This window comes from Sinocyclocheilus grahami, unplaced genomic scaffold (genome assembly GCF_001515645.1).
Source record: "Sinocyclocheilus grahami isolate Dianchi unplaced genomic scaffold, SAMN03320097.WGS_v1.1 scaffold4.1, whole genome shotgun sequence".
Classification (NCBI taxonomy): domain Eukaryota; kingdom Metazoa; phylum Chordata; class Actinopteri; order Cypriniformes; family Cyprinidae; genus Sinocyclocheilus; species Sinocyclocheilus grahami.
Genome location: NW_015505183.1, coordinates 311,114 through 324,412, shown reverse-complemented (window position 1 = coordinate 324,412; position 13,299 = coordinate 311,114). Strand labels below are relative to the sequence as shown.

General features: G+C 36.3%; 1 protein-coding gene across 1 annotated transcript in view; it reads right to left on the bottom strand.

Annotated features, from left to right (window-relative positions):
- The window catches only part of LOC107583304 (Usher syndrome 2A (autosomal recessive, mild)), a 227,522-nt gene that overhangs the window by 41,510 nt on the left and 172,713 nt on the right, over positions 1 to 13,299 (bottom strand). Inside the window, exons 52-56 of the mRNA XM_016269485.1 lie at positions 12,295 to 12,492; positions 11,083 to 11,237; positions 8,465 to 8,663; positions 2,007 to 2,114; positions 1,542 to 1,725 (exon numbers count right to left, since the gene is read on the bottom strand). Coding sequence (XP_016124971.1) covers positions 1,542 to 1,725; positions 2,007 to 2,114; positions 8,465 to 8,663; positions 11,083 to 11,237; positions 12,295 to 12,492 — 844 coding nt within the window. The remainder of the gene's footprint in view (positions 1 to 1,541; positions 1,726 to 2,006; positions 2,115 to 8,464; positions 8,664 to 11,082; positions 11,238 to 12,294; positions 12,493 to 13,299) is intronic.

Sequence of the window (13,299 nt, the reverse complement as noted above, 5' to 3'; positions counted from 1 at the left end):
ACGACTTTCAGCCTGTGTGAAATGCGCTAGGCTGTACTACTGTCCTCTCATTCTGGACCAGTAGGCTACAAATACGTGCACGCGTTGCGCGTTTTGCTTGCTTGAGTGTTTGTGCATTATATGAGTGGCTTTGGAATATAAATCGCAGCACGTTTCAGTTGAAAAAAACCCGACTTCTATTTCTGAAAATATCACAGTTAAGAGATTTATAGCGAGTGGTTCCCTACATTATTACAGCAAAGTGCTTGATTACAGTACTGAGCCGCTGCAATGAAGCAGCTCCAATGCTATTAAATTAAAGATGATGTACCATAGAGCAAAAAAAGGAACCGTGACAGTAACAAAAACTTGTAAAATACATTTTAATGTGCATAATTAAGTGTGAAAATAACCGAAGGATATACAGTCAAACCAAAAATTATTCAGAGACCAGATATAATTTTTTTATATTTTTTTACTAGTGGGTGCAGGACACTATAGTTCATTTATGTAAGTGAGGACAGCAAAATAAAGTAAACTGTGACAAATCATACTTAAAAATTCTTCATACAGTGGACTACCAGTAAAATTGATACAAATTTGGGACCAAACATTTTTCAAAAAACATTGAAGTTGAGGTTTGCATGAAGCTGGGTGACAGCATGCCCAGGAGACTACAGGCTATTATAAAGGCTATTGGCTACCCGACTAAGTATTGATAGTTGTGTAAATACTGTCATACTAACAGCTGTCTAATTTTTGGTTGATTGTAATCTATTACATACCTTTCTATCAAAGTTATCTGACATTATCAAGCTGAATTTGTTCTGACACAATTTAACGCTCAGTTCTTAGCATATTTTATTACCATTTTCTAAATATAATGTGAGAAATGTGGGTGTCTGAATAAATTTTGGTTTGACTATCTATTTAATAAATGAAGTTAACCAACTAACATTATACATACTCTTTTGGTTTCTGTACCCAATATTTAAAAAATTTACAAATGCAATAAAAATATTGGTATCGGTACTCGGTATCGGCAAGTACCAAAAATAAAAGTATCTGTATCGGGCGAGTACTGGAAAAAGTGGTATTGGTGCATCCCTAATAATAACCATATATATATATATATATATATATATATATATATATATTGAATATACTGTATATAATATACAGTACAGAGAGAAAGAGAAAGATTGAGAGAGACATTTGACTTTTTTCAATTATGTAATACTATTAATAAATGTATGAAAAAAATGGAAAAACTCCTATTTCTCTCATTATCCATCAACAGCAGAAAAGTTGTGTTGCTGTCCTTTCCTGAGTAACAAGGGGAACGCGATCAATGCAACTTTCCAAGCCAACACTGCTGCTCATTAGCTTGCTTCCCTGCTCACTCCTCTTAAAAAACTTTTAATGATTTGGTATCAGAACAGCTCTGTTACTGAAGAGCTCTGTTATTGTAGAGTCCCAGGATTCTTTAAGACACACATAGGATTAGATGTAATCGATAATCAAGTGCTAATGGCTTGTTAAAGATGGCTGATAGATAGAACCTGGTGTTGGGCTGAAGGCCAGTGTCTATGTAGCTCATCTTTCCTCCGTCACCGGTGAAGACGACCACTCTGTCACGCAGCAGCCGATACTGAGAGAGTAGGCCATTGGGTTTGAGAGGTTGGCTCCAGTGAAGCTCCACTGCTGAGGAGTTCACCTGTATATGCCTGGGCACTGTCCACACATCTAGAGAGAGAGAGAGAGAGAGAGAGAGAGAGAGGGAGGGAGGGAGGGAGAGAAAAAAAGAGGACAGGAAGAGGCAAGTGTTGATAGAAGGCCAGAATGATTTTTCATCATTTGATACATATATTTAATTATAATGATATATATATATATATATACATACAGTATAATAACAGTGATTATGCATTGAGAAATCAAAAGAACTCAATTTTTTAAGGTTCTGAAATGTTTTACTGTGAGATGATATGAGATGAGTGAGTGTGTGTATGTGCCTGTGCATTAACCTGCTGGTGCATCTTCCAGCGTGCGGCCCATAGATGGCTGACTTGCTCCGCAACCAGCTGTAGTGCATGCAACAACAATGAAGCTGTAGTTGGTGTGAGGCTCCAGACCTGCAAAAACAGTCATGAAGGTAATAAACAGTATTGCCTTTAAACTCCACACAGAACAATCACCTCCTCAATTACAGTCCATATCCATAGGTGCTAATGAATTTATTATTAAACATATAATAATATAATTTCAAAGTATTATTATTATTATTTACTTATAATAATTCCTATTTAACCAGGAAAATCCCACTGAGATATTGCAATCTCTTCTTATAGAGAGAGACCTGGTCAAGACATTAAATAATATTAAATATGAATATAATGGAATATATTTAATATTTATATTTTCACACACACACACACACACACATATATATATATACATATATATAAAACTATCAATACTAATTTAGCTCATTTAAATGTACAAACCCGATTCCAAAAAAGTTGGGACACTGTACAAATTGTGAATAAAAACAGAATGCAATGATGTGGAAGTTTCAAATTTCAATATTTTATTCAGAATACAACATAGATGACATATCAAATGTTTAAACTGAGAAAATGTATCATTTTAAGGGAAAAATAAGTTGATTTTAAATGTCATGGCATCAACTCATCTCAAAAGTTGGGACAAGCCCATGTTTACCACTGTGTGGCATCCCCTCTTCTTTTTATAACAGTCTGCAAACGTCTGGGGACTGAGGAGACAAGTTGCTCAAGTTTAGGAATAGGAATGTTGTCCCATTCTTGTCTAACAGCTCTTATTAATGTACTTCACATGACAAGAATATTCCTTCCAGAATATTCTTGGACTGTTTAATGTAATATTTTAGCCAATGGAGTAATGAACAGCTAAATGTATAAATAACAGAATCAACAAAAGCTTTTTGTTTCATTAAAAAGCAGTGTATACATGCTATTGTAATTATAATTTGACAAAAAAATACAATTAATTATTATTTATAAATAATTTATAATATAATTAGAAATATTGGGTTTATTATAACTGAATGAATGAATGAATAATACAAAAAGTTTGAGTAATTTGGTGTCTAACACAGCACCTGTGACAAAGATGCATCTTCAGCAGTAAGAACTCTAAATCTGGTTCTAATCCTGAAGCACTTTAAATCTCACTCTATTCCTGAACTCTGTGCACCCCGTAAAGCCGTGCCTGTGTCCATGGAGCACTGCCTCCACATCTGGAGAAACGCATGTACCCGCGCTCCTGCTTAGTATGCCTGATGGCCTCTCTCATTTAACCCAAACACAGATCAATGTTTTCAGAACGTTGAGCGGTGTTTGGGTTAAGTAAAGAATTCTGTTGAGCATACTAAACACAGGGGACAACCGCTGAATACTGCCTTTAAAGCTGCGCTTAACACATCGCCATGCAAAACATGTCCAGGTGTGTATTCTAGAAGGGCTAGGTTATTATAGTGTTAGGGGTAAGTTATTATAACATTAGGTGTTCAGGGGGGCTGAAGGCATTTGCATGGTGTAAATCCAACCTAATTTAGAGATCAATCTACTTGGGAAAATAATAGGAAGATTATTACTAAGATTATAACTAAAGTTATTCAGATAAATCTTTTGAATGATTAGTCAGAATGAATCTTAAGGTGGTTAGTTATAGAAATAGTATTAGTAAATGCATTAATATTCCAATTTATTATTACTATTATTATTATTATAGGTAGGAAAGGTGACATTAAATAATTTGAAATATTTTATTTTAAATTCTTTACATGAATTTGCACTTAAAGGAAGCATATGCTGTCTAATCACAAGCAGGAATTCATAATTATTAATATGCATGCATATTATTCCAATAAAATAATAAACAACAATAATAATAATAAATACATATAGATACAAAAATCCATTAACAACATCACTCTCAGTAAGATTTTGAATTCTCATACAAACTGAAGGGGGCACTCTTAGCCTATTAAAGACGTATGCACCTTTAATCAAAATGGCAAATAAATAAATATATAAATAAACAGGAGCTAAAATCTTTTTCTTTTTATCTCTAACCCCCCTAAGCACACAGCGGCCCATTTGTAGCACATGGCTAACACAAAGTGAAACAATGCCGTAACTGTCATCCAAATTGCTCTGTACAGCACCGCGAGGAAGTGTGAGGTAATAAATGATATAAAAAGGTATTTTATCGACAAGCTGCCATTTACTGTTTGCATTAGAGAATATGAGAAGATGATAGGTGCAATCCCTGAACGTGGCGACCTGATAAGAAAAGGCCTGCAATGCTTACTCACTTTACCTGCCACATTGATAAAACCTCTAAATAATTAAGTGCCTACATCCTGTCTACAATTACTTAATGTTTTTTTCTGTCTGGAGGGGATTATGAAGCGATCTGTGGGCTCCACGTGTCGGCCAAGCTAGGAGACTACCCCTGATACCTTTTATAGGATCGGTTTCCTCCCGCTCACGCATAATTTAGGAGGCAGAGGTTCTTCTCTTCTATCAGGACATGGGCAGACCTCTGTGAACCCTGAAAAAGCAGCTGCACACGGGAGACAGATAAGCCAGGTAAAGGGAACTCAGGATGATGGTGGTGCTTGTTAAAAACTAACCAGTGACTTCATACACTTACATAAGACTGTTGCTTATTGTGACATTATGTCTTTCGGTTTTTAATTGTGCAAATTATGTTATAATGCTTAGAATACTTTTCTAGTATTACACTTTATTAAGATTCACTAAAGATTTGCACTCTAGTGGGAAATATAAATATAAATGCTAGTACTACTGTATATTAATAAATAAATTATTTTGCAAATGTCCAATTAAACGCATGGCTTGCAACATAATTTATATAATTGAGAGCAATAATTCACATCAGTTAATGAAAAGCTATACATATTTTAGATTCTTTGGGGATTTGATAGTTAATTTAACATGAGCTAATTTGCAATGACTACACAATATTAAGAGTTTTATCTCACAGGCATGTATAATTCTCTCATATTTGGACAAATAATTTATATTATTTTTAATAAATGTTTTATGCAAATACTTAAAGCACATGTCACGCTGCAATTTCCATCATATTTATAAAAATAAATTAATCAGCTTTTTTCTGCCCTATTTAGGGCATTTGAGGTGTAATCTACAATCTTAATTATACCATCTAAGTAATCCAATTTATATTAAATCCATGAGTTTAGGACAACATTCCTAACACTTTTTGTTTTTAGTCATTTTGTTTTCCTTATTAAAAACAACATTCAAAAGGTATTAAAAAAAAAGCTTTAAACCGTTTTCTCGCTCACTGCATTTTCCCAATGTGTTGAAGCCACAGTTAAAACTAATAACGCTTTAATTATTGATGCCTTTCATTTATTTGGTCTCCATTCATTACAATAACAAAGGGGACAGGAGCTGTCTTTGTCACTAGGAGAGTTGTCATATGAAAAGACCGGCTCTCACAGTGCGTGTGAACGTGCGCACAGCTCTTGTAGCTACAAAGGGCAGCATAGAAATGTTTAAACACGATCACTTTCAATTCCATGCGTCACACATCTTCAGTCAATTTCAGTCTTTTATAGTATGGGCAGATGTAAACTTGCACATATAACAATCGCAATGCAACTTTCTTTGAAATCAAAGTTTTAGTATTAGTTATTTCATAGGTACCACATAGAAAAAAGCTAAATCTCTAATCCAGTGTGTCTAATGTGGTGTTTAAAGTGGCGGCTTTTGTTGCCACAGCGAAAGCAAGCAGGAAGATTGAGTACTCTGGTGTGTGTGTTTAATCATGTCAAGTGAGGGAGGGTAAGAAGTTTGGAGGTTTTAAGGAGCACAGAGGTGTTTCCCAGCAGCAGTCTGCACTGAAACACAGACGCTCAAGCCGGTCGAGTTGGCGCACACCACAAAACACTGGTAGGATTTACCAGCTCTGCACAGTGGGACATGAAAGTCTCAACGCGGCTTTAGAGTCTCTCCACAAAGGAAACTCCGAGCAAAGGCATTTGCAGCCCCTGCCAGCGATTGAACAGCATCACCGCCACCTTACATACCAGCCAACGGGTCTGCCTATGCCTGCCATCACCCCCAGCCAAGTCTTAAACACGCCACACTGCCAGCCAGCCAAATCTGCCATCAGATCCCCTCCCTCCCCAGGATCCAGGACTGGCTGATTGGTTTGGTGCGTTCCTTCGCTGCCAACTTCAGGGCCTTCAGAGGAACAGAGAGAACTCCGAAAGCCCCTTACCACCACTGCTTACTGAAATATCTTTGGTCGACAGCGAGTTGCAGAGGAGCTCCAGCCATTTGAAGGTCCCTGCTGATTTCAAGCTTATTTACAAAGATGTGGTGCTTCCCAGCGGGCCCTCTGGAGTGAACTGACAGGCAGCCAGTGGCTGAGCGCTGCTGAAGGCAGGGAGGTCTGAGCTTGTGTTCGGAGAGGAAAAGCAAGAACTACACGGCAGGAGATTCTTCACAAAGAACAGCAGCCGAGAGCAGCCGACATCGCTTGCTTTCAGTAAGACTTCACTTACGAGGTGTTTAAACTACACAGACTACATAGTCAGAATGCTCTCAAAAACAAAAAACATACAATATATTCACATAAATGAGCCTGATTTTCATGAGCTCAAACACAAGAAGCGAGGATGTCATTCTTTCTGGCGTTTTGTGATGTTAGCATTCCCAGAGGAGCGGCTCCCTGCATGCGATTCATTCAGATTAATCTTGACTGGAAAGAGATCAGATGCTCTTCAAAACGATGTGCCCGACTCAGGTTTGATAATCATGTCAGTGATAGTGTCGACAGGCTGGAGAGAGAAACATTCACTTTTTTCATTTGGTCCATAGAGGCAGACACTTACACCACAAATGTGCTATCTGAACAGAAACCTGTTCAAAATGATGTTTCAAAGGAAACAAAATACATATTCCACTAAGACTAAAAATCAATAAATTAATGAATAAATATATAATAAGAATAAGAATAATAATAATTATTATTACCACTGCTATTATTATTGCTGCTGTTGCACATATCAATATTTGCTGAGAAAAGCCTACAAACATTACATTACTATAGCAGACATAAAAAAATGCCTGCGTATTTGTGAATTATTCTTATCATCATCATTAGTATCATTAAGAAATACTACTACTACTACTAACAATAATAATAATGCCTCCAAATGATTACCTGAATTTTACCTGAATTTACTGAATTTAATTTCATTATATACTAATTATAATAATAAATTGCATTAATGCATGCATCAATATTTGATGAGAAAATCCTCTAAATCCTCTAAACATTACATTATTGTTGCAGACATTATAATTAGTGACTATATTAAGACAATGTGTACAAAAATGTAAAAAAAAATTGATGAATTATTATATTATTGTATTAATATTATGATCATAATAAAAATAATACAAACTTTTAGTACAAAAACAGATAAAACAGATACTGCTTAGAGAAAATGTAAATCTTGCTTGGAACGATGTTTGTGAGCACTTAATCTAAATCCCTCTCTCTGTGTGTGTTGGCTGTTGTGCAGCTGTCCATTGCCAACATAACACAGAGTGTTGCTGCTTAATAGTCTATAGGTAAAAGATACAAGCTTTTCTTCAATGTTAATCAGTTTTACAGTTCAAAATATACTCCGCCATTACTTAGTTACACTAATTTTCGGGATATTTATTATTTATAATTCACCACATGAAATGTTTAAATTATTTATATTAAGGTCCTAAAACAAATTATAAAAAAAAAAAACAAAAAAAAAAACAGACTACAAAAAAGTACATATCATAAAAATAATCAATCAAATGTAACTACTGTTTATATATAAAACAAACAAAATAATATTATTTATTATTACACTACAATTCAAAAGTTTTAGGTCTGTAAGATTTTTAAATATTTTTGAAGGATGCCTCTTATACTCATAAAGAATGCATTTATTTGATAAGAAATACAGTAACAACTGAAAAACATTATTACAATTTTAAATAATTTTTTTCTATTTTAATATAATTTAAAATGAAATGTATTCCTGTGATGGTAAAACTGAATATCCAGCAGTCATTACTCCAGTCTTCAGTGTCACACGATCCTTCAGAAATCCTTCTAATATGCTTATGTGGTGCTCAAGGGACATTTCTTATTATTATGAGTGTTAAAAAAAACAGTTGCTTAACATCTTTGTGGAAACAATAAATTTTTTTCAGAATTATTTGATAGATAGAAAGTTCAAGAGAACAGCATTTATTTGAAAATTATTTTGTAACAATGTAAAAGTATAAGTCACCTTAGACCTTTTTTAATGCAAACTTGCTTAATATTTTTTCTTTAAAAAAAAAAAACCATACTGACCCCAAACTTTTGAAAAGTAGTGTAGTTGTAATACCTGCGACATTATAAGCCATCTCCCCTTCTGTATGTGTGTGGATGACTCCAACAGTGCTCTGATTGATGCGGTACTCTCGGATGATACCGTTCGGTTTGGCCGGAACTACCCAGCTGATCCTTAGGGCCCTGGGCCCCAGCACGCTCACCACCGGAGCAGCAATTCCCTCTGGCTCCCCCTGGACAGTCAATGCCACAACCTGCACACACACCAAAAAGAATTACAGAGCAATTTGCCCTAATGGAGGCTTGGATATCCTGCTCTAATAGAATGTCACTAGTGGTTTCAACTCTTGTCTTTAGGAGTGGCAGACTATTAGGAAAGGGCCACGAGAAGTGGTTAAGGTGTTTTTTTTTCCGGCTACGTGTAGGCCGGCCCAGCACTGGCCTGATGTGCTTGTGAGCCTGCAGAGTGTTCACAAAGATTAAACCAGGTTCCTCATTCCCACCGACAGAGCTGGCTGAGCAGGGTCCAGCTGAGTGGCAACAGGGTGCCCCGTGGTAATTGCTCCCCTTGTATTGAGTCTGAAAATTATTGCAACTGTTTGGGCAATGCTTGCAGGTGTACAAGTTAATCCTGCTCCACTTAAAAACAATCGTGCGATGGGGAAGAAGAAAGAAGTACTGGATCATTGGTGGCCAATTGGTGTGCCGGGCAAGACCTGTGTGTGGAAAGTGTGTGGAAAGAAAAATGGACCTAACACTGCTCTGGGAGGTTCTTCGTACTTTGCCTCTAGCAGATCTGTGTGGTTATTGATAATCGGATCCTAAATTAGACATAAAAAGAGAAGATAGACAGGTTAATTTGCTCTTTCATCAGCTGAGCCGCTGACAGCTATTACAAGGAGACAACAATTATGGCAGGAAGTCAGCTGTTGCTCTGCTTCCATTAGCCTGCCATTAGAAATATCCTGTTTACTTGGCACATAACATTGGAATGAAAGGGGGAGTACGACTCAAGTGTTTTGCAGCTCTTAGACAATGCTCGTAATACTTGCAGGTAGGACTATAACAAAGACCAAGGACAATAGGAAAATATGCAGTGATTGTAAATGTGCACCATTTTTCCACTTGAAAAGTACCTTTGACAAACATGTTTAAAATAATTTATACTCATAAGTTATAACAGATGTTAAATATTTTTTCCTGTCCCAGTTTAATGAGCAGAAACAAAGTCATTTGTAGAATTCTTTCCACATAAAGTGTAACACTGTGTCTTTTTGGTGGTATAGTATATGTTACACAAACGTTGAACCAATGTTATACCATTGGTTGAGACAATGTTGCTGTGTCAGACCAGAGCATCCCTACCAGTCCGACACAGCAATATTGTCTCAACCGATAGTGTACGTTTGGGGAGGGATTGTTTATTTGGTCAACAGATGGTAGGTTGTGTTTGGGAAACCTGTATGGAAACAGTCATTATTGTTGCAATACCATTTGGCACCAGTAGAAGAACAGAAATAATACACTTTACTGCTGTATTGTGCATGATTTTCTGCCTACAAGGATTAAGATGAGAGGCAGATGAGAAACAGACTCACTTTTGAGCTGTCTGTGCAGCCGGCAGCAGTACAGGCTCTGAGCTGGTACACATACTCCTGAAAAGGTCGGATTCCTCCTGCATCAGTGAAGCTATGATCAGTGCCACGGTAGCGCTCCTGTCCATCACGCAGGATCACATAGTGACTTATCTCACCTATCATAGTACAAAAAACACACAGGGTCAAAAAGTAGCTTCAACATATATTCCACTCAGTATAATAGTGAAACCGGTGGACTAACTTTCTTTCAAAATCACAACAGATTGGGTGGCAATGCCGTTTGATTAGCAGACAGAGTGAAGTCCTAATGAGCAATCAGCATCTTTCTTTACATATTAAGTGGCACAGAAGTTCCCTAAAATTAAGCTTGTTATTCTCACTTAGTGTTTATGCGCATGTGAATTTCATTCTTCATAAATTATTCTACCAAGCTATGCAGATTACGCTTAATAACAGGCAGGTCTTCAGAGGAGTGATGATAAAACAATCAGCTAGTTCCACTCTGTCATATCATTACAGCCTGAAGAAAAAGCCTGTTTCCAGTTTGTTGGGGGAAATGTGAGTAAATCTTCTGAGAGTCACGACTTCAGGCGTGGATTACCCAAACTGATTCACTCCGTGATTAATCATTTACATAACCAAACCTTCTACTGAATAAACATGTTAAATATTTTTTCCTGTCCCAGTTTAATGAGCAGAAACAAAGTCATTTGTAGAATTCTTTCCACATAAAGTGTAACACTGTGTCTTTTTGGTGGTATAGTATATGTTACACAAACGTTGAACCAATGTTATACCATTGGTTGAGACAATGTTGCTGTGTCAGACCAGAGCATCCCTACCAGTCCGACACAGCAATATTGTCTCAACCGATAGTGTACGTTTGGGGAGGGATTGTTTATTTGGTCAACAGATGGTAGGTTGTGTTTGGGAAACCTGTATGGAAACAGTCATTATTGTTGCAATACCATTTGGCACCAGTAGAAGAACAGAAATAATACACTTTACTGCTGTATTGTGCATGATTTTCTGCCTACAAGGATTAAGATGAGAGGCAGATGAGAAACAGACTCACTTTTGAGCTGTCTGTGCAGCCGGCAGCAGTACAGGCTCTGAGCTGGTACACATACTCCTGAAAAGGTCGGATTCCTCCTGCATCAGTGAAGCTATGATCAGTGCCACGGTAGCGCTCCTGTCCATCACGCAGGATCACATAGTGACTTATCTCACCTATCATAGTACAAAAAACACACAGGGTCAAAAAGTAGCTTCAACATATATTCCACTCAGTATAATAGTGAAACCGGTGGACTAACTTTCTTTCAAAATCACAACAGATTGGGTGGCAATGCCGTTTGATTAGCAGACAGAGTGAAGTCCTAATGAGCAATCAGCATCTTTCTTTACATATTAAGTGGCACAGAAGTTCCCTAAAATTAAGCTTGTTATTCTCACTTAGTGTTTATGCGCATGTGAATTTCATTCTTCATAAATTATTCTACCAAGCTATGCAGATTACGCTTAATAACAGGCAGGTCTTCAGAGGAGTGATGATAAAACAATCAGCTAGTTCCACTCTGTCATATCATTACAGCCTGAAGAAAAAGCCTGTTTCCAGTTTGTTGGGGGAAATGTGAGTAAATCTTCTGAGAGTCACGACTTCAGGCGTGGATTACCCAAACTGATTCACTCCGTGATTAATCATTTACATAACCAAACCTTCTACTGAATAAACGTATGACAATATTACCATGACAGCAAGAAACCACAAAAATGATGTGCTCTGATTTGAGGGGAAAAAAGAAGTCCAACTATGTAGGATTATTAATTCAAAAAGTTTGTAACTATAAAGACATTAAATTTCCAAGAGGTTCAGTGTCTGCCTATAGTTCCTGGCAAAGGTTCAAACAATCACAAACTACACTGCTGTACATTTCCAAGCTGGAAACAATAACGCTTTGTAAAAGCAAGAAATAATAAATCCCAATTCGTAGCAATCAATTGACATTTACAATATCTGTAAACTGGTGTCATCAGGACCTCAAATCAATCTAATAAATTAAATGTATATTTTACTTTATATATTAGAATATATTGTAACTAAAATATATATCTTTATGAAATTAGGACAGATTGGTTTCATCAGGACCTCAAATCATTCTCAAATGAATTTATATATAATATTACATTGTAAATAAATTCACATATTTAAAGGACAATGGATTGGTTTCACTCTGCTACAGAGGGATGTAATATAAGTCAAGCACCACCTTTTTGAGATAATTACCATTTGGCTTGTTAGGGGCTGACCATTCAAGCTGGATGATGTCATCACGCAGACCCACATGGCTCCAGTGAGGAGGAGACACAATCCAGGGCGCATCTTCTTTAGTAGTGACACGAGAGGAGGGACTGAACCCACGGCCAAAGCTGTTCCAGGCACCAATCCTATACTCATAACTGGTGTAAGGGTCCAGTTCAGTGTCTGAAATGACATACCAGAGAAAACACAGTCACACAAACACACATTCCTCAGAATTCCCATGAAACCTCTTGACGACACCACTGGAGAGTTTCTATAGAGTCTCAGTCTTCACACTAAAAAAAGACTAAAGTTTAAAGAGTACCCAAGGACCCTGCATTTACTGTAATGCTCTTTGTTATCAGAAGTACAGTGGTTTGTTGTAAACGTGTGTTTGGGGAGTCATGGGTGTAAATCTCAGAGATGGGTTTCATCAGACAGGTGGAGGCACTTATAGGAGTGACAGGATGACAAAATACCCATCTAAGAGGACAAGACACAGTCTTAAAGTTGACCAAACTAAATTATTATTATTACAACAAAAAAAAAATCAACATTTGTAAAATTCAACTTTTAAATTCTGTTTATTTGCTCGTACATTAAGCAATAGCATTTTTTGTAAATATTTTGTAAATAAAAACATAATAATAATAATATTTAAGCAAACTATCTTATTTACTATAATTCTACTTAATTACATAAAACTAAAATTTTATATACAAATACAGAAGTAAATATATAAGTAACATTTTTAAATTATGTGCATTTGCTTGTACATTAAGAAATACCAATTTGCTATTTTTCTTTTCTTTTGTAAATACAAAACATACTACTTCTACTAACTAATGACTAATTAAAGGGGTTCAATTAAATTTCAGTTGAAATAGAACTGGATTCAGCTGGAATTAATCTTAATGGAGGAAGTTAGTACAAAATAAAATTTGCAACCCTTCTGTAATTTTAAATATTTTCAACAAGAAAAAATGTATG